The following is a 21616-nucleotide window of genomic DNA, read 5'->3' on the forward strand; positions in this document are numbered from 1 at the left end:
GCCTTCCTCAACACAAATGGAACCCTGCACCCCGCAAAGAATCCAACGCTATCACCCACCCTCGCCGAGATCGGCAGCAATCCAATCCCACCTAGCCTCGTTACTCCAAACTGCCGGCTCGGCCTCCACCTACTGAACGCCATTTCAAAATCCCTTCCCTCGCGCTGATTCGCAATCTGAAACCCTTCCCAGAAACCGTCCCAGAGCCTATAGCATGAGCGAACTACCCAAGGGAAAGCGAGCGGTATAGCATATGACAAGAGCGTATTTCTCCGGAAGCGGTACCCCAAAGCCGAACAAGAGATGGTAGCAACGCCTAGAAGCGGCCATCTCATGTGCCGGGTTTCATGCCGCCACAGGTCAATGCGGAGAAAGGCGAGCCATTTTGTGAAGCTGCCATGATCAGCAGGGGGACCGAGTGAATCGGTGAGCGAGCGGTTTCCGCACAGGGTGCGCCAGAAAGCGTCGTAGAGGAATTGACCAGTAGGTTTGTAGATGGGATACGATGCAGCGCCGATGGGTGGTGTTGTAAGATTTCCTTCCGATGCTATGATATCTCCCACACGTTGGAACCATTTATAGTATGCCATGATATCTTGAATGGATTCTGGGCCATTTAGTGGCGTGTTCAGATAGTTTCGAGTGATGATGGGGAAAGGAATAACGTGGGTGATTACATCGATTACGACACCACGGATGCGAAGAGACTAGCAGTTGTGTTAGCCCGGAAAAGACATTAGAACTCGATGGGAGCTTACACCCTCTTCTTCGCTATTCGAAAACTGGACGTCTGGAGCGCGATTGATCACTGGCTTCCTGGACGGGTATGCCCACACCATAGGTATATGATGGACGTCCTTCTTCCAGCGAAAGTCCATCACCCAACTCGGCTCCTTGATCTCTTGCTTTCCGTCTCTTGCAATAAGTGACAATACGTCCAGCCCAGAACTCATTGTGGGCTCTATCGTACCATTCAAAAACATGCGACTGAGCTCCTTGGTTACGTCTTGATAGCTCTTGGTATAGTCAACAAAGCTTTCATCGATGTCTTTTATCAGTCCCACAAGCGCAAAGATCCTGTCTCGCGGGTCCGTCGCTTCAAAGGCGAACGTCATCATGATGAGGCTTAGGGTATCGTTCGGCCCACTCTCTCGTAGGTATTTCATCGTCTGCAGGCCAGGTGCACATGATACCTTCATCATTCGCGACCCGTCTTCGTCTGTCGCCATCACAGCAGCAGTGGTTATGTAGACACAGTTTGTTAGCTGTGTAAACCGCGTGATTGCTTCGAAAACCGGAAATTCTTCGTTAATCGTTTCGGCGCCACACCACACTGTCACCTGGCGTGCGAGCAAGAACTCTTGGACGCTGATGTGTATCAGCATAACTTTCACGCCTTGAGCAAGTTCGAGTCACGCGATGTAATACGTACATCCACATACGACTGAACCATGGTCGCAGGAGAAACGCAGCCAGCGCATTGAAGAACGCTTGTGGCACCCATGATGATAGGTACGCATCATGCGCCAGGGCCTCCTGAGCAGTCTTCCGGTGCGAGACCGTAGTGTCAGCCCAAGGCTTATTGATGAGTTCCAATAATTCCAGCGCCGGCTTATCGGTGGCTTCCGCTTCGCCCAGCCATACGACTACACAATCTGCTTTGGAGTAGATTTGATCCATCATGCGAACCTGAGAAGTGCGTTCTGAAACGTTTGATTGATCGATGCAGATGGCGTCAACCCAGAGTGGCATGCTAGTGCCTCTGCGACGGTATTCAAGCAAGAATGAATGCAGATTTGGTGTTACCGGCAGGGGATGCGAGTTGCATGTTATCTCGACAGGAGAGTGTTTCGGGCCCCAGCAGTACGATAACGCGTGGTAAGAGACCAGATGTGTATCCAAACATGTTTCTGCGAGCTTGCATTGTAGTTGAGTTTCGGGGTCGCCTGGTTCGACGGTAAGCAGGCGGATAGTGCGGCTGGCGAGTTCATGGGGGTAGACAGGTGAGCGAGCCATGGCAAAGAGCTGCTGTGTTTCTCAGCGATAGCCGATTTCAGTCATTTGCAGTAGAAGGATGAGAACAAAAGCTTAAGTTGGCGGCCGAGGCTGGGTGACATGTCTACATGCGCCACGCTCGCTCAGCCCTGTTCAGCCCGGTGGCCTAATGCGGCAGGCCAGTTTCATAAGCGGAACAACTGACGGGCCGAAGATTGACGGCAGGCGTCTCTTTCCTAGGTGCAGAATGGGCATCGCATCGGCGAGTGCTGCAAGACAGCAAAATGATCAGCTGTGTTTGTGGCTCTGGGAGAAGAGAAGTCCACGAGCGGAGAGGAAAGATGTGTCGGAGCTAGCGAGCGTTGATGCTAACCCCATCTGCGCTAGCGTTGTTTGACCCGCGGTTGACATCTGCAGCCTTCTCCTCTCTTACACGTACGCCATTTTCCAGAGACAACAAAGCTTTTCACTTCTTTTCCGTGATCGAAGGATCAGCTCGAGTATAGATGACTCGAGCTTTTGGATGAAGAGATCAGCTCGTTCCACTTCTGGCCCGGCAATTCCAATCTCGCCTCAACAACCCAAGAAGCTTATAATACCCGCGCGCTGTAGGACAAATCCAATTGACTCCACGACCGCGGGACTACCCGTCCAAGGCTTGTTCTGATTGTCATACCAACATACCGCTTGCACGCCCAAGCAGATTCAGTCAAGACAGCTATGGGACTTGGTACCTCGATATGTACCCATGCCTCACACAACTATCATATACAACCGGATCTGCACACCTAACACTGGCAGCTCTATACACGTGAGGTGACACTTATGAATGTCTAAGATAATGTGTATCACGCAAGACCAGGAACTTGTACCATGGTCGTTAAAAGTATCGGGTACATAAATCTGCTATGAACTGACAATACCTATACCTCGTTCTTTCTTGCCCAGCTGCAAACAACACGAACCTTCAAACTTCACACGACTAAAACCTCTTATCCCAATAGCCACCATGCGTTTCTCAGCCTTCATCCTCCCCGCCCTCGCCAGCCTTGCATTCGCCGAAGATCCGTCCACGTAAGTCCCTCTTCATCCACACAACACCTCATCCCCTTCTTTCTCTGTTCTCTCTTCTCTCTCTCACAGAAACCACCAGCATACTAACATCCCATTCCCCCAGCGACCCCTCCGCCCCCGCACCGTCCGCTTTATCCTCCGTCGTGATCTCCGTCTCATCCGCAGTTACATCCATAGTACAAGCTACTACCGATGAATCCACGCCACTTGCGACTCCCAGCACCACTGAAAAGGAAGCTGATCCATCTTCGGTGGCTGAATCGACGGGTGCGGCTGCTACCATGTATGCTGGTGAGGCTGGGGGTGTGGTGGTAGCTGCGCTGGGAGCTATTGCTTGGGTGTTGTAGGTCAGTCAGATTGGGTTGGGCTGGCTGTACAAGCATGTCACTACTGATGGTTGGAGCGAAGGGAAGGTCAAAGAAAAGAGGATCTGTTTAATGGAAGAAGAGATGTGGATGTATAACATTTCAAACTCACGGGAGATCGAGACAAGAACATTGTAATAAAACCATATCAAAATTGATTCATCATCATCACGATGGCTAAGCATCGCATGCAGATATCTTACAAAACCCATTCCTTTCCATGCATATATGCTACCCATTACTCCATTCCATGCATTCCATGATGATGCCCTTGTTACCCATTATTCCCCCCTGCATATCATACCATCCATCTACAAGATAGCAATCCTCCTCCCCTGCACCTTCTGCGCCCTCGGAACCGTAATCCTAAGCACCCCCTCCTTGAAGCTAGCACCCACATTCGCCACATCAATTCGCTCCGGGAACCTAAACGTGCGCTCAAACGATCCATGGACCCGTTCTTCTTGCTGAGGCTGCTCCTGTTGCTGTTGCTGTGGCTGCTGAACTGGTACCGGTGCTTCAGGCTGTGGCTGAGTCACAACCGCCGTCTCGGTAGAGACTGGCTCCTCTTCAACGGCTCTCTCCTTGCCCTTGGGCTCGCGGGGCTCAGTTGGAGACGAAGGCCGCGAGTTTGGGAAGTCGGCGGCGAGATCTTCAAAGTCGTCTTCGACGGTGGGTTGGTATGACTTGTGGCTTGCGGTATCGCTGACGCTGTCGGTATCTGGTGTTGCGGCACCGGTCGATGTAGTATCCGCATCAGTAGCAGCAGTCTCGACTTCTTGTTCAGATTGTGTAGCAGCGGGTTGTGCCTCGGCGGGTGCGGATGCGGGTGCGGCTTCGATTTGGGGTTGCTGTGACTGTGGCTGAGGCTGGGCTTGCGACTCCTCCGACTGCCAGTGGGTGTTGCCGGCGATCTTCAGCGTCTGCTCATCGACGACCTCGATGTTGATGTTGTCTTGGTTGAAGCCGTGGATGTCGCCGTCGACCTGCCATCCCTGCTCCACCTGGTTGACTCTGAACTCGGCGCGGAGTGCGCGCTTGCGCTGTAGCTGTCGCTGACGGTAGGCTTCGCGCAGTGCCTCGCGGTGTGCCTCGATCTGCGCCTGGCGCAGTGCCTCGCGGTCGATCTCGTTCAGCAGCTCACCAATATCACCGAAGAAGTTGTTGTAGGGCGAGTACTGTGGGCGGCGAGGCTGAGGACGGGCGACGCGGTAGCCGTGTGAGGGCCGTGATACTGGGGCGCAGTAGCCAAAGGGGTTGCACTGCGGTGCCTGGTAGGCGGGTGCGAAGCGGGGAGTAAGGACGAACGCCATTGCTGGGGTTGTTGGTTCAGGAAGAGAGGCTTGTTGAGTGATGTGGAGAATAGTGTAGGATGATGAGGCTCAAGAGTAGTTGTCGATCGTAGATCTGTAGATGTGTGGTTCTTTGAATCTGATGATGGACTCTTGGAGAGCCGCAATCGATTGCTTTATACACATGGTGGAGGCGTTCAAGGCAGCAGTCGATTGCGTGCGCGTGGATGAGAAATGCTGATCTCGTAAGTGCACGATGATTCCGGAAGAGCGTAGACGATGCGCGACGATTGGTGATGCTTCGACGTTTGTCAGGAAGATGCGTGAGGATTCGCGATGCTTCTCGAAGCTTCGACGTCATCTGGCGGTTGACTGGCCCGTGCACGATTATGCAACACCGCAGTCGACATCTCATGAGCATGTAGACTGAACATTGCATCTTCAGGAAAAAACCTCGTTTGTATGGTAGGAATTATTGGTTCTGTTGATATTTCATCTCATGATTCTATTTACATGCCATTTACATCCATCGCATCTCCCATCAACACCCCTCTAAGCCTTATACCTGGCTGGCAGCGCAGCCTTGAGCAGCTTAGGAAAGTTAGGCGTGCCCAATCCAGAAACCGGATCCCACCCCGCCGTAGCATTCCAGCTCGCATATGGGATAACAGGGCTACCATTCGGCGCGCCATGGAACCGTGCACGGCCATCACACCCAGTGCTGCCACCAAGCACAACATCATTAAGCGCATCAGGGTTAGAGTATAGCAACGGGTTCAAGAAGCCCAGAGCAGGCTTCTTGGCCCGCAGACGTGCGTCGTTGAGGAGAGCGACGATGCCACCGAAAGCGGGAGCGGAGCACGAAGTGCCCTGGTATCCCTTGAGAGAACCCTTGTCATATACCCGGTATCCATAGCCTTGCGCCGAGACATCGGGGAAACCGCGACCATGGCGGTTGAAGTAGGGCTTGTTCTTCTCGCCGAGCTCGTGGAAGTATGCCTTGACAGCATCGTCCTGGTAGCTGGGACGCTTCCAGTAGTCTGAGAAGCCGCCAGACGAGAAGAAAGTAGCAGTCTCGTTGAGGTAGCGGGTAGAACCGACAGAGGTAACAAAGGGGCAGGCGGCGGGGTACTGAGGCTGGAACTTGGTCGTGTTCTTGCCGTCGTTGGAAAGGCAGGCAGAGCCAGTGCCAGAGTCGCCGGACGAGAAGATGACGGAGACGCCGCGGCTGCCGAGCTGGGCAAACAGGTTGCAGACGCTGAGAGCGTATGACTTGGGTACGCTCTGCTCGTTCTCGCCGTACGAGGTGGAAATGACCTGGGGAAGTTCCGCTTGCGGGAGCTTGAGCACGCTCTGGAGGAACTCGAGGTACGGCTCGTTGGCGCTATCCGCCTCGTCAGGCTGGTCGAGATCAGCAACCCATGGACCGCGTCCACCAGTGCTGTACTCGGTAACAGGCAGGGGTTGGGCAAGACCAAGCATGTACTGCAGATCCAGATTGGCCTCGCCGCTGTCGTCAGCAGAGTTTTGGTCGTTCAAGCCGCCGTTGAATTGGACGACGGAGAAGTTCTGGCCGACAGACTCGGGCAGGATGTTCTTCTCGAAGAGGGCAAGGTCGCTGTAGCGCGCGTACTCCTCGAGGTAGGACGCGAAAGCTGCTTTGCTGCCGCTCTTGGGGTCGGGAGTGTAGTCGATCTTGTAGAGCTGCTTCAAGCACTGCGGAGTGATGGACGCATCGCAGTTGACAGTGATGTTGGGAGAAGAAGCGAGCTGGATGCCGTAAATCTCACGCTCAGTCTCGTGGTTCGCGCGGATAGCAGCGAAACGAGTAGTCGGCTGAACGAGGTTGATGTGCTCGGCAATCTCGTCTGGAACGGAGTACTCGAGCGTGCGGAGCACCTTGCGAGGCGTGCTCTCCTCGCTGACGAACCACGAGAACTTGGTTCCGAGGAGCTCGTTGGCAACACCGACGGTGGTCTTGAACGTCACCCAGTCGGCGTCGGTCTGGAAGTTTTCGATACCGGCGGCCCTGAGCCAGGCAGAGACGGAGGAAACGGTCTCCTCACTGGGCATGAGCATGCGCTTCATCTCCTCGTGCGACTCAAAGTGCTGTCCGTACTTTGCATTCGACGGGGTGGAGATGTCGATGACGGTCTGCTCAAAGCCCGCAGTATCGCCTTGCTGGAGCGCGATCTGGAGCTTGAGCGTGTGTGCATCCGACGCCGGGCCCTGGAGCTTCCATCCTGCTGGCCGTTAGCACCGACCGAAATCCGATTAGAGGTAGAGCTCACCCTCTGGGACAGCGAAAAGCTTCTCGAATGGCTCGGCAAAGGCCTGCATGGCCAACAGCGAGCCGACGATGAATGAGAGCACGGGAGCCATCTTTGCCACAACCGATATTGCCTTGAGCAGAGGTAGTCCGGAGCGAAAGCGGATGCAGAGGATATGAGAGCAGGACCGTATAGTACTTTTATATCGCTCCTGGCCTTCACTCCAGGCCCTGCATATTGGATATCACCTACCTCATGCAGTTTAGAGTACGTAAACTCGCTCATCTTGCTATGCGCGTATGCGCTGCATTGGGCGGGACTAATTTCACCCAAGCACATGGCCAAGGGAGACAAGCCTCGGGATGGAGTCCTTGACAAGGCTTGTGTGCCGGATAAGCTCCTTCTTGTTTTGGCGTTGGTGTTGCGATAACATGGCTGGCAGCCCCACTTGGAGTGTTGTGATAAGTGGGTCGCCTCTGATGCGAGATCGCTAGCACCGGTTTTGGGCTGTCTGCTGCGACGGCGTTATAGCCGGACCGTTGCCTCGGCCACAGTTCATGCAAGGCACTTACGACCACCTTCCGCTAACAACATAGTATTGGTTGCAGAGCATGTCATTGGCAGCCGAGATGATCGTGCATCGTGTGGTGAATACGAATGTATTTGTATTCTGCAATCTGCACACTAGACTAAACGCTACCACTTCTCAAAGTTGATTCAGGCCAGTATCTGATGGATAAACACCGGGTTGTTCCCAGGGCTGTATAAGAGTACCGACTATGCTCGGACTTGCACAGGTTACCAGTTTTTCCTTCTCATTACCGAGGACTGCGCCTTGGGAAGTCATCCAGTCGCATGCCAACGAGATTAAGTGAATTATCCTTCAATGGGCAGCGCCTCAGATGACGCATGATATCACCGTCGTCTCTGACCTGCAAATCCTGCGAGGATATCACCCTTGGGCAATGATTCAATTGGTCGAGCCAAAACCCTTCGTAAGGGTGTGCAGGTGGTGTGTCTTGCAGGCCGATACCCAACATCTCTTGCTCCAGAAAAACAGATAATATCGTGTTGCACCTGCGATGATCACGTCCTCTGTTCCTCGAGCACCTGCCGTGACCACCTTGGTACGCTTGGAGATGAACGTACAGCCGCGAGAGTCTTTCCTTGATGTGTGCTGTTCTGCAATGCTCAATGCCTTCTGTCCAATGTTAGAACACCAATGACTCTCTGTATGTTCCGTCTTTCACTTACCTAACACTGCCTGCGGTATGGGAAGACCCAGTGTCCGCATAGCGCTCTCATTGCAATATGAAATTGCAATATGCGTCATGGCAGAAAATCCATATTCATCTCGGAAGACATAAGACACCCAAAGACGAAGAAGGACCTCGCGAGAGTACGCAAAAGGTACATTCTTAGCGCACGTGTGGTACACCCAGCTAGTAGTGAAGAACTCGACTGCGTCCCCGCAATCGTAATAGTCTACGATTATGCCAATCTTGGCTAACAGCTCGAGATCCACGCGCTGTGGAATCTTACGGCTGCGCAGATGTAGCATGTTGAGGAAGAGGAGCAAGACTTCCTCCTCCCAGTCGTCTGCATTGATGTAGTAGCGGTCGTCTGACTTCCTGTGTCCTTCGCGAAAGGCGTCCGGTGAGAGCATCTTCCTGAATACTGGGGAAGCCATCCTAAGATGGGCCGAGGAGACATGGTACAGTATAGACCCAACTGGAGTATCCGGAATTGTATGCTCCGATTTCATAATCTCGAAGTCATTACTGGGTGCCTGATGAACTGCAGCTTCGCTTTTGTCCAAGACCTCGTCTGCCATGGAGAAAGGCAGTTGACCGAGTATATCGAGATTGTCGAATGGCGAGTCATCCCACAAGGCGAAGTATTCTGGGTTCGCTGGTGATCGCAAGATGATGATGGTATCTCCATTCGGATCGATCTTGTGAATAGCGGAAGCCATGGCGTTCGGGTGTGGTCAATGAATCGGGTTGGGTGATTGCCATTCGACACCAGGGAGGGATTTTGGAGGCTGTGTATAATTCCTCAGGCGCGAGACCGTGCGTAGACTGCCAGTAACATATTCGGGGATCGAACGGCGCAAACAAGGTCTGGCCATACACTCTTTGGTGAATGCTGAGAGTCCTGACCGTCTAGGATGATCGATGTCGAGTGACACCCAGATGCGCCAGTGCTGGACATTCATCGCTTGTCGGCGAAGACCGGAAAGATCATGCCTTTCGGAAGGAAAAAAGAAATTCCTCCATCTTTTTGACCCTCGTAGTTTGATAATTGATAGTGTCGCTGTTATGACAACTATGCTGGATGTCGCTTTGCATGTTGTGCTGTATAGTACGCTAGAGGTATGGAGCCACGTATCCTTTTACTTGCGAATTCTTTCATTTAAGAGAACCTGTTCGTTCAGGTCGTTGAGAGACTGAGGAAGTTTGGAGCTACGTAAGAGCTGATAAGAGAGGATTGTTGTAATTGAACGTATATGAGCGACATATCTTGGTGCTAAGGTAGATGAGGTAGCCGTGGAAGCGTCATATATATGAAGGAGCTTGTCAAAGTTAGTCATGTGATAAGTGAACAACATGAGCGCAATCTTTGCGATCAAACGATCAAACACACTAGACAGGACGCGCTTCACACCTAGAGCGCACATTACTGGCTTCACCAGAGTGGGTGATGTTTCCATACTGACCGTCTTCGATACCAGTTCAATATACGCGTTGCGGGAAGTTGAGAATACTCAATGCCGGACGCGTGAGATGTCTGGACACGTGTGTAGAGGCAGCATCGGGGATCTTCAGACCACATGAACGCGACTATCTTCGCTCGAAACCGGTGTCGCAGGGCATATGCTATGAGGTTGCAATGCCACCTGGCAAGGGCTGTATGGCAAGAAGATGGAACGGGGTGTGTGAGTCGATGACACGGGCTTCGGAAGCTGATTCCCGCCACATCCCCATTCGGACTAGCGCCAGGCCCGGGCCCTTGGGTCTGCCACTCCAGCCTGCAGCCCTGTCTCCTTTCCACCCATTCGATGTAATTCACATCACAACGCAAGCGATCGCTGCGATGAGTTGTCCGACGGCTAAGCCAGTGCCTATGACTCCTATCCTCGTTGCAGTCCGCGAATGCGACGTGTATCGCCTGTTCAATCTTCGGCCCATTTGAATCTTAATCGCTTTTCGTTCTTTTTCGAGTTCTTCTAATCTGAGCGACATGTCGGCTTGAGAGGGCTGTGATACACTTGTTGCTGAAGAAGATACAGTACCGGAGCTTCCACATACAGCGTCTACTGAAGCGGAATAGGCCCTGTCTTCCGCCTCTTTTTTACCGCGCTCGACTTCTAATTGCTGCTCGATACGCTGCGCTGTCGCGGAGATAGTCTTGTCGTCGCGATCAATATACGCATCCCACGCCTTACGAATGTCGTCGAGCGTTACTTTCGTACGGCCCATATCTTCGTCGACCGACCGCATGGTTCTAGTCGTTTCCGCAATGGCGTCCTCGAGCTCCCGCAACTCTTCTCTTTCGCGATACCGATCCATCTCTTCTATTTTCGCTTGGGCTTCTTTAGCCTTGGCCTGCAGTGTCTCGAATGATCCTTTCAAATCTTCATACAAGACTTTGCCGGCGCCCGTTTCATGAATGAGTCGACTCTCATCCACTAGTTCTCGCTGGAACGCTAGCGTCAATTTTCTGTCTTTACTCGCTATATGTTGAAGGATTCTCGCCGCGTCTATGTCTACAGCTGATAGCCTCACTAGTCTGCCGCCTCCACGTATAATATCCCGACGAATCTTCGCTTCGAGTTCCTCGTGGCGAACTTCAGCCTTTGCGAGTTCAGCTGTGGTGACTCTATCCCACATCGTTGTTGCTACAATAATCCCATTGAACGCCTCTTCTCCACACATCTTCTTGAAAGCACTCAATGCTCGTACTGCGGAACCTTGAAAGCGATTGTTCGTTATGCAATGCAGGTAAATAATCCCACTTAGTTTGATGTCTCTCTCGTAAGCGGCTGCTAACCAATATGCTAGTTCTTGCAATGTTTCGCCGTCGGAGCGGCGACTGTCGTTAAAGCCAGGCGTGTCTATCAGATGAACCGTACGTCCAAGAACTCTTGTAGTGTGTATAGACACTTGACTCGTACCTATCTTATCAGTAAGCGATCGGCCAGGCTTCCCGTCCGCGAATATACCTACATGATGAGAGTTCATGGCCTGACAAGCGCTCTGTAGACTTCGTGCAATGCTCAATAAAGGTGGATTTGCCGGCGCCAGTCATCCCCATGACTGCAATGAAGATATCATTGGGACTACCGGGTTCAGTCAGCTCTTTGTGTCCGGCCAATGAGGATATACTAACTCGACGGGTTGCAAGCCTTCAACTTCTGTGGTTTCCATGAGGTACAACAGGTGACTGTATCGGGGTGTGGTGTCGAATCGGCACCCGGTGATGACTCTGCTATAGCCATATCGCGCCGCAGCTTTCCTTGTGGCTAAAAGCAAGTTAAGCCTTGGATATCCTCGCTGCAAGGCTGAACATTAGGCTTCCGTCCCGTTAGTTTACATCCACCAATCAGCAACGCACACGTCAATTGCAGTGCAACGGGCGGTGCTGCAGGAATACCGATGCATGTAAGACTGCGCCTCCTCGTCTAGCCGCAGTCCGTGCACGAGTGCGCCTGCATGATGGCAAGTTAATGTAAGCACACCAGCTGAGATGTGTGGGACCCTGCAGCCTATTCGCAAAGGCAGCTTGATGTGTTTGCACCCACTGCCATCGACTTGTCACATTGTAACGCGATTGATCATCACGCAACTCCCATTGTCGTAATGTACGCAAGATGAGCACTCTTAGAAGTTCTTCTACTAGAAGAGGCAGTTTTGACGTGCCGGAGTCGGCGCGCTCATCTGGAAAACCCCCCGTCACGCTTACCTCTTCGGTTCAGAATGCCACGGGCTTCAACAACAATGCACCGTCTTCCCAGTACGCTCAAAGACCCGGCTTGACTTACTCGTCTTATCTGATCTATTACTAGGGCGATAGGCATACTCGTTATGGGACTTACTGGTGCTGGCAAAAGTACCTTCATCTCACAAGTCACGCAAAAAACTGCAGATATTGGGCATTCGCTAGAGTCATGTACGTTCGTCCATACTCATGAAAACATAAATCTGATCGTGTCAAGGTACGACCGAAGTCACCTTCCAGACATTACAGCGAAAGAGCGGCCAGGAAGTATACCTCATCGATACCCCAGGCTTCGACGATACCAATTTGGAATATGGCTCAGTCTTTCGAAAAATTGCATCTTGGATTTGTACCTACTGCGACGGCAATAGGCACGGCCTTCGTATAGGCGGAATGATCTATGTTCAACGGATAACCGACATGCGCATGTCAGGGTCCTCTCTCAAGAGCCTTCGAATATTCGAAAAAATCTGCGGCGAGCGGCATTTCCGGGACGTTGTGGTCGTGACGACCATGTGGGGTTCTTTGAAGACGAAGGAAGCACGAGATGCCGCAATGATGCGCATGAAGATGATGGAGGAAAGACCTGAGTTTTTTGGCAACTTGATAAGAGCTGGGGCCAGGATGGAGAAGCACCAGGGCGATGTTCAGAGTGGTGTCCGCATCGTCGAACTACTGGCAGATAGGCGGAAGACGGTGGTTCTACAACTACAGTATGAGATGAGAGGCGGCATGAAACTGGGAGAAACAACAGCGGGCAAGTACTTGGAAGGCGAGCTTGCGCATACACGTGAAAGATACGAGGCGCAGAAACGAGAGCTAGAAGAATGTGCGGAAGAAGCTCATGACGATGAAGACCTCAGAAGCGAATTCTTTGAGCAAGTCGAAGACTGCACTCGCCTTGTCAACAACATCATAAACGACCAAGGGAGCCTTTCCGTCACGCTTGATGACATGTGGAACGAGCAAGCAGCAAGGTGTAGCGTTGGTCGCAACGACCAGGCCGAGGACACTATGCAGGAAAACAATTCCGCCCGCATTTTTGATCTTGAGAACGAGGTTCAGGGGCTCAAGAGAGTGATTGAGGAGCAGCGCGATGGTCTCAATGCACAACGTGAAGACATTGAGAGGATCGAGGCAGCCAGGAAGGAGATTGCAGAAGCTAAGGAACGCGATCAAGCTGCGCGTGATAAAGCAAAGGAGAAGCGAGCGCCGCACAACGAGGCTATCATGTGGATGCGGAATTTCTTCGCTGGAAGACATCCTGAGAACTTTGTGCAGCTACCTCGTCGAGCTGATTCCATGCCATTGGAAACAAAGGCGTCTAGAAAGCCCAGCTCTATGGCATGGCAAAAGCGAAGTCGATCAAAGGGTCGCCAGAGTCGTAAGCCCGACACTATGCGCACATCCCCAGATGAGCAGATAAAGCAACCCTACACCGTTTCACACTATCGTCAAGGTCAATACACCTACGAGCCTGGTTATTCTGGGTTTTCGGAAAGTGACTACGAAAGCGAGACGGAGAATTCAACACCTCATACGTATATGCCGCCCCGGGCTCATGCATACACACCTGCGGCCCTGCCTACACATAACGGTCAATACCAAGTCCCGCCTCATGAAGTATCCATCGATCCCACCAGGACGATGCGCAATCCGCCTCCGCTCTCGCAACCTCCATTACGTAGAGTCCAACACCCCGTTACTTCAGCACACCACCAGGTCGTCGTCAGATCTCCTTCTTATCTCAGCAACCCGTCTGGAGACATCAATTATCGCGGGTAGGGCAGACAGATCGGGCCCATCCGTCCTCCAAATGTGGCGTACGAACACAATGCTTCAACGAATACCAACTTTGTGCGATACAGTGAAATATAACTTAGTTGTTATCATCTATGGGTCTTAATTTCTCATGGTCTCTATAGATGCTCTCATGTAGCCCCTAGACCATTGCGCATCTCTAGTTACCAGACACTGCCTCGCGCGGCACAGTCCACGCCTGGCATGCGGCTGTGAAAAGCTAGTTAGAGACAAGCTACGCCATGCATCGCTTGCAAGGGTATATGTACTGCCCCACCAGAAGAATGCACATAATACGAGAAGTGGGGGCCATTACGGAGCTGAGCACTATCCGGTGAACTCCTACGGACGATTGCACGACACTCGCAGCGTGGGTCTTGTGTGATGGAGGGGCAGATACAGCTGTGGTTCGTTACCTACTAGCCTATTAGCCACCACGTTGCGTTGTCACTTGATGACCAACCCAACGGCTTGCATATGGGCGAAGGACGCGGGCGTGGTACTTTCGAGGGGCAATACTGGTCCAAGCGTTGTGTGATTGTATGCATGAACCTGTAGTTCCCAGTCTAGAATTATATCTTAGCAAGTGGTTGCCTACCAGCCTTATCAGTATTCTTCACAAAATGAGAAGCGCTCGTCGCTCGAATTGAACTATAGCAACCCGAGAGACTATTTTTCTTCATCAACCACGTCAACATCACAGCAGCTATGACAAACAGAGTGGACAGTCCTCATCGTGAGGTACCTCTCATTCCAGATTTGAAGTAAGTGCCCACCGATGTTTTGGCGGATACTGGCTGACCGCTTCACAAAGACCTGACGACACCATAATTGCTGTGATGGGTATAACTGGCTGTGGCAAAACCACCTTCGTCAACCTGTTCTCTGATCGAAAGCTCGAGGTTGGACACGGACTGGACTCATGTGAGAACCATCCTTCACTGCAAAAGCATCGTCAGCTAAGACTCTCTAGGCACAGTATCAGTGCAAGTAGTACCCTGTACATTTGAAGGTGGTACGAAGATCTACCTTGTCGACACCCCAGGTTTCGATGACACATACCGCACCGACTCTGAAATTCTGCGAGAAGTCGCGCTTTGGCTGAACAAGGCACACTCTGAGAAATTGCGACTTACAGGAATCATTTTCCTCCAACGGATCTCAGACGTACGAGTAGGCGGCAGCGGAATCAAGAACATCAAGATGTTCCAGAAACTGTGTGGTGATGGCCCGCTCGCGAGTGTGGTGTTGGCGACCACAATGTGGGATATGGCTGCAGAAGACGCCGCAATCCAGCGAGAGAAGGAGTTAAAAGAACAACCACAACTCTGGAAAAGAATGATAGATCATGGCAGTCGCGTTTTCCGTCATGACAAAAAAGAGGTGTCGGCGCTCAAAATCATCAAATATTTGATGCGAAGAAAAAGGCTCGTGACGCTCGACATTCAACGCGAAATGGTAGACGAGAGGCGCGAATTAATCGATACGGGCGCTGGAAACGCTCTAGCATCACAAATGGAGACGCTCATCAAACACTATGAGAAGAAGATGAAGGAGCTAGAACAAGACTACAGGGAAGCCCGCAAAGAGGACCGGGAGCTATTGGAAGAGCAGCGAAGAGAACACCAGGAGAACCTCGAGAAACAGCGGAAAGAGATGGAAAACCTACATGTCAACAGGCTGCAGCTTATAGAAGAACAGAACAAGCGCTTCGAAGAGAGCCAGAGGTTAGCCAAGGAAAATATGAAACGTGCTCAAGATGATTTTGCGGCGGAACTCGAGAAGCAGAAGAAGCAAATAAGAGAGAGGTACCTACGGGAAATGCATGATCGATGTATTGTAATGTAGAGCTTAGAATGGAACAGATTTCTTCGCCTTGTTGTCCAACTGAAGGTATTGATACCTGCTATATCTGTGCCTACGTGACCAGGTGTTGATGACGTGTGGGGTACCGGCAGGACGTGGCTCGACGCGGCGCGCTACAACACACGCAGTTGACTCCTACCTCATTCGTGTGTAGAGCCGCCTTTAGTTCTTCTAGAAAAAGCCTAATTCCCATGGTCATACTATGGTTACAGGCATAAATAACGTACGTGGGACGCTAGCGCTCAGCATCACTTCGGATGGAACCAAACCCGATCTATCTTAGTGACCAGCTTCGCCGGATTGTGCAAGAGGCTTAGGATAAGATCATAGAGGATTACCTCTCCTCCATAGTAAATAGTATAAGAGATAGGTGTGAGGCAGTGTTAGCTGCCCAAGGTGGCTATACTCCATATTGAATAGCTTAATATACCATCCCAACTTGTACAAGCTAAAAGCAACCCCTGCTAGCGTCCAACGTACGTTATTTATGCCTGATATATAGTAGTAATCAGATTATGATCCGGAGAGGAGAAAGTGATGGGTGTGCCTCGGGAAGTGCGGACCGCCCCGCTCTTTGATTACGCACAAAGACCCATTACCCCGTCTTCTGTTTCTCCTGCATTCGCCCACCGATGCCTTCCAAGGTTTTCTCCGAATTATTCGCATCTATTCGCCTTTCCTAAGTCCCAAACATGTCTGTAAGGGCACGGAATGCCATCCAAGACCCGCAAAGATATGCTCGGTACCATTGCGATATATGCGATCGGCCATTCGATCGGAAAGACGTCTTGTCGCGGCACATGCGCGTGCATGACGCGCACCACCCATCACCCGGAGCACGAAGGAGGGCTTGTCGGCCTTGCGCACAGTCCAAGACACGTTGCGACACACAACGGCCAACATGTTCGTCTTGTGCGCGAAGAAAAATAGTCTGCAGCTTTGGCATGGCAGGCACACATCTTCAAAGACGAACACAACAGAGCGATATCGTTGGGCTGCCTCCACTCGGTGCTGAGCAAAGCAATTGTGCCATAGCTCCATTACCAACGGACACTTCGTCGGCCGAATTCGTTGGCTCTGTCATGACTCCGCCAGCTAGCGGAACGCAATCGATAACGCCCATGACAAACCATACTGGATTCGATTTCTACTCGCCGAAAGCTAGCATGGCAGTCACAGCGGACCAGTGTCCGAATGAGTCGAACGCATTCGACCCGGACCTATTCTTTATGCCTTTTGACAACATTAGCTTCAAGACAAATCTCGACTGGATCTTCGAAAGCAGCGGCATAGAGGAATGCCAACCTAGTTTATTTCAGAACACCGCCGATGATCGCATAGACTCGTCATCTCGGGTACTTCTGATGTCTGCTCCAACAAATCTGTCTCAATCAGGGATGATGCCAGCAGCCATCGACAATCTGATCGAAGGTGGGGCGCTGGGTGGTCTTTTAGTCCCACAGCCACAAGACAACAGCGATCACGGTGATCCATGGCCCCTAGAGGTTACCAGACCTCCACCACAGCATATCTTTCTTCCTCCTGTGAAATTCCGTTCACAAGAAACCTCATACTCATGCGGGCGGTATTTCAACGTGACGCCAATCAATGATCGGACTTGGTACGCTCTGCGTCGATGTATACAGCTCCCTTTTGACAACAGCACGTTGCAGACTTTAGATCTGAGTAACTTCCCTTCGAAAGATGAGCTAGATCAGTGCATCGACCTATATTTCGCCCACTTTCACCCAATGGTCTCTATCATACACCAACCGACATTTGATCCTGGCAAGGATCTCGCTGTTACCATAGCGGTGATATGTATCGGGGTTTGCTACACACAACTGCCTGGATCTAGAGAATTCTCCATTACACTTTCCGACCTACATCGTCGTCTATTGCTGTTCATGGCCATTCACGATCACCGCTTCGTGCGGACGCAGTCATATCTAGTGGCTCAGCTACTTCAAGGTACTCGTAAGTGGTTTGCTTGGAATATTTTACTAGTAAATGACTGACACTGATCCCTGAAGATGGATATTCTTGTGGAAGCGAGCTCCTGTTTGAGCATAGCGAGTCAAGTCGCCACAGTCTCATTTACCACGCAAAGTGCATGGGTCTTTTCGGTAGCGAGAGAAATAATCCTGCGCCTTTAGGAGCCACGACACAGGAGAACTGGCAGAACTACATTCGTGCAGAATCAGCTCGGCGCCTTGGATGGACGGTGTATCAGTACGATGCATCGGTAGCCTACCTTCACAACAATCGCCCCTTTCTAGGTCTTGCCGACTTGAACCTCAACCTCCCGGGTTCAGACGAGCATTGGAATGCTGAGAACGCTGATGTGTGGGCGAGCTTCCATCCATGGTCCAAGCATGTGCCACCATCTCCACTTCTACGACCAACGCTAGCTTCTTTTTTTGACGGTAGTCCAAACCCAGCTGGTCACCTAAGCGAAGAGCATCTGTTGATAATTGCACTGATGCTTCTTGTAATGCTATGGTCGATGAAGGAGTTCCGATCATTCCCTCTCGAGGATCTGGCTAGACCATTCGGGTATGAGAGCGGGCGACAGGCAATGATGCGTGCCATGGATCAGATCAAAGCCCCAATCTTGACTATGGCTGATTCCCATACAAAATCCGAGATGGAGCGACTAGTGCATCGCACCCAGTTGATACACATTGCACACATCTATGCTGCTGGCGATTTGATGAACTGGCTTTTCCCGTACCTTCGCAACGACGCCGAACGAGACACAGTCAAGGCTCGAATGCTAAGATGGGCCAACGAAGACCACAAGCGGATGAGGGAGGTGGCCTACCACAGTGCTCAGATTCTTGCTCTCGTGAGGCATTATCCGTCTATGCTGGCCTCGCAGTCATTCCTCATATTCCACGCTGGGGTTGTATTATCCTGCATGTCATTTTTGCTTCCTGAAAGTTCTCCCCCTTTCAATGGCCCTCCAATCCAGCTTGACATGTTCGGAATTGAGGAGTCTGCGGATTACACGAGATGGTTGGAAAGTGGCGGAAATTCGGTCATCAGTCTTACTGGCGTCCGGTCACTGTGTTGTTCTGCCGCAAGACAGCTGGTCTTGGATCAGACAGCGTCATTGCTCAAACGCCATAAGACCTGGGGCATTGCAGAAAACTTGATGAAGGTCGTCCTATCCTTTGGCAAACACGACGCATGAAAGAGGGCTTCAATGCCTCGTTGCACTACGTCCTGTCCTAAGGCAGCAATTTCGGCTAATTACCAGCTGCATACAGTATATAAACATTGTGAGAAGATCCATCGTACGTGCCGCGTGCATCTAGAAACTGCTCTATATTTTAGTGCATTGTCCAGCTTTTGAAGCTAGTGTGGACGAGGTGATTCAGCTAGATTACGTTATGACTTATCAAAACACGGCAGGCTACCTAGGTATAACGTCGGACTTCAGTGTGGTTTCCCTACTCCGGCGTTCCTTGGCAATTTTCGACCGCACCGAAGGTCAGTTTTCAGCTACCGGTAGTACCCAACTCCGACTGGTCCAGTCGAACGACCTGCCAAGCATGCTAGAAGGTAAGATTGGCCCTTCTCAGGACGTGAAAACGAACTTGGGAGGCGCGGACACTGTTGTGGTTCCGGAGCAGTGTTGTGCCACCTACGGTCGGGCCGTCTTCGACTGGGATTCAGTCACGCGCAAGCTCCATATACCACTCCATGGAGACGGATGAGATATATAAAGTCGACTTGATCGTTGTGTACTGTATGCTACAGTACATCTTGTGTCTGATAAGCACACCTGGGCATTCACTCCCAAAAGTTCGTCTTGGTGTTACTCAACATTACCAGCATGGCTGTAGCAAGCGAGCAAAATGGTAAGTTTACCGGAGACCATACGATACTCGTATGCTAATGCAAGAGCAAGCAGGGTTCAATACGGGTTACCAGTATGCCCCAGAGCCTATGGGAAAGGGTCGGAAGCTACGCATCCTCATGGTCGGCGCTGGTATAGCCGGCATTGGCGCAGTAAAGATATTCAAGGATACGTTTCCCAACTCTGAGATGGAACTTGTCATCTACGAGAAGAACTCTGACGTAACGGGCACGTGGCTGGAGAATCGCTACCCAGGGTAAGTGAATGCTGAACTTTACGCTTCGCCCTCTCAGATTGCGAATTATCGAGAACCTTTGAACATAGCCTTGGTCTACTACATACTGACTAGAAAACGCAGATGTGGATGTGACGTTCCTGCTCATGCCTACACGTACTCTTGGGAAGGCAATCAAAGATGGAGCGGCGCCTATGTAGATGCTCTCGAGTTGTTCGATTACTTCAAAGGCCGTGCCTTGGCTTACGGGATAGACGACTTTGTGCATCTTAATCACCGTGTCGATAGTGCAGCATGGGATGATAAGAACGGCAAGTGGACCATCAACGTCACGGACCGTCGTACAGGCTCTAGTTTCAAAGACGAAGGAGAAATTTTGATCAACGCAGCCGGATTCTTGAAGTAAGTACTGAACTTCTGGTACCTTTGAACTAAACCCTCGCTGACTGTTCTCATAGTTCCTGGAAGTGGCCAGAAATCCCAGGACTCCATGATTACAGCGGAAAATTAATGCATTCAGCATCTTGGGACCCTGATTACGATTTCAAAGAAAAAAAGGTCATAATTGTTGGGTCAGGAAGCTCAGCCATTCAGATCGTGCCACAAATTCAACCAAGTAAGTCTTCTTCTTCTACAAGGATTAGAACGTGCTAATGGTTGTTTTCTTGTTTCATTAGAGGTGAAACACTTGATCTCCATCAACCGATCAAAAGGATGGATTAGTACCGAATGGGGCGGAGAACTTGCCCCCAAAGGACGGGATACATTCTTCTCGGACACGCAAAAGGAGACATGGGCGATGAACAAAAAGGAATTTCTCGAATATCGTCAGAAGATCGAATCGGCTATCATCAAGATGTCCGAAATCAACTACAAAGGGTCCGAATTACAGAAATGGGCATATGAGAACTTTACAGAATTGATGCGAAAGCGGCTCGGCTACAGACAAGATCTGATCGAAAAGTTAGGTATGTTGCGAATGTTCAACCCCAGGAGTTATGGCTTCGTTTCCAGGTATTGATGATTACCATTTAGTGCCCGAATTTGAAGTTGGCTGCAGACAAGTAGCACCAGTAAGTCAGAGTTCCCTTTGATGTGAATCAATGACAACAAGTCTAAGAATTTATGATAGGGCCACGGTTATCTAGAGGCACTCGCAGCAGACAACGTCAGCGTAGTCACTACCGCGATCCAAGCAGTCACTAAGACAGGTCTTCTCATGGCTGATGGAAGTAACCTGGAAGCTGACACTATCATCTGCGCCACCGGATTCGACACATCTTTCCGACCTGCATTTCCTATCGTGGCTTTTGGTCAGGATCTACGCGAACTTTGGAAAGAAGAGCCGACTGCATACTTGTCGATTGCAGCCGCTGGAATTCCGAACTACTTCAGTGAGTCTCTCTTGGGTTGCGGAAACATGAGGTCCTTGATCGCTTGGCTTACCTATCAAACCTACACAGTGATGACTGGACCCAATTTCACAATCAGTAATGGCCCCGTCATTGCTTGCATCGAAGCCAATGTGAGGTACGCCTTTGCTGCTGCCAAGAAGATTCAGTACGAAGGAATCAAATCTTTATCGCCAAAGCCGGGGGCTGTGCATGATTTCCAGCAGTACAAGGATTCCTTGATGAAAGACCTTGTTTGGACGGGCAACTGTACATCATGGTAAGTCAAAATCCCCCCGATAGGCAGTACCGAGTACATGTGCTGACGCGTTCTGGCTGCAGGTACAAAAACGGTAAGAAAGACGGCAAGGTGTGGGGACCATGGCCCGGGTCTACGATCCATTATAAAGAACTGATGGATAACCCAAGGTGGGAAGACTACGAGATTCGATATCAGAACAA

The 21616-nt window shown here is 51.1% G+C and overlaps 6 protein-coding genes across 6 annotated transcripts; 2 read left to right on the top strand and 4 right to left on the bottom strand.

Moving 5' to 3' along the window:
• Positions 1-3745: 3745 nt before the first annotated feature.
• On the bottom strand, positions 3746-4747 carry ACET3X_003758 (uncharacterized protein; the record flags this gene model as incomplete). Its single annotated transcript, XM_069450524.1, has 1 exon — positions 3746-4747. One exon carries the CDS (start codon positions 4745-4747, stop codon positions 3746-3748), a length of 1002 nt encoding a protein of 333 aa, XP_069307736.1.
• A 531-nt stretch (positions 4748-5278) lies between these two features.
• ACET3X_003759 (uncharacterized protein) lies at positions 5279-7108 on the bottom strand (the record flags this gene model as incomplete). The annotated part of the gene is made up of 2 exons (XM_069450535.1): positions 5279-6969; positions 7018-7108. 2 exons carry the CDS (start codon positions 7106-7108, stop codon positions 5279-5281), a joined length of 1782 nt encoding a protein of 593 aa, XP_069307737.1.
• Positions 7109-7713: 605 nt separating this feature from the next.
• ACET3X_003760 (uncharacterized protein) lies at positions 7714-8971 on the bottom strand (the record flags this gene model as incomplete). Its single annotated transcript, XM_069450546.1, has 3 exons — positions 7714-7756; positions 8146-8197; positions 8251-8971. 3 exons carry the CDS (start codon positions 8969-8971, stop codon positions 7714-7716), a joined length of 816 nt encoding a protein of 271 aa, XP_069307738.1.
• A 1093-nt stretch (positions 8972-10064) lies between these two features.
• ACET3X_003761 (uncharacterized protein) lies at positions 10065-11426 on the bottom strand (the record flags this gene model as incomplete). The annotated part of the gene is made up of 5 exons (XM_069450557.1): positions 10065-10256; positions 10308-10969; positions 11015-11173; positions 11226-11338; positions 11389-11426. 5 exons carry the CDS (start codon positions 11424-11426, stop codon positions 10065-10067), a joined length of 1164 nt encoding a protein of 387 aa, XP_069307739.1.
• Positions 11427-11869: 443 nt separating this feature from the next.
• Positions 11870-15723, top strand: ACET3X_003762 (uncharacterized protein; the record flags this gene model as incomplete). The annotated part of the gene is made up of 6 exons (XM_069450568.1): positions 11870-12012; positions 12065-12168; positions 12215-13754; positions 14612-14721; positions 14771-15605; positions 15663-15723. The coding sequence occupies 6 exons, from the start codon at positions 11870-11872 to the stop codon at positions 15721-15723; spliced, it is 2793 nt and encodes a 930-aa protein (XP_069307740.1).
• A 3781-nt stretch (positions 15724-19504) lies between these two features.
• ACET3X_003763 (uncharacterized protein) lies at positions 19505-21438 on the top strand (the record flags this gene model as incomplete). The annotated part of the gene is made up of 7 exons (XM_069450579.1): positions 19505-19529; positions 19580-19784; positions 19878-19951; positions 19994-20165; positions 20222-20379; positions 20441-20769; positions 20896-21438. The coding sequence occupies 7 exons, from the start codon at positions 19505-19507 to the stop codon at positions 21436-21438; spliced, it is 1506 nt and encodes a 501-aa protein (XP_069307741.1).
• Positions 21439-21616: the final 178 nt, after the last annotated feature.

This window comes from Alternaria dauci, chromosome 3 (genome assembly GCF_042100115.1).
Source record: "Alternaria dauci strain A2016 chromosome 3, whole genome shotgun sequence".
In the NCBI taxonomy this organism is placed as follows: Eukaryota; Fungi; Ascomycota; class Dothideomycetes; order Pleosporales; family Pleosporaceae; genus Alternaria; species Alternaria dauci.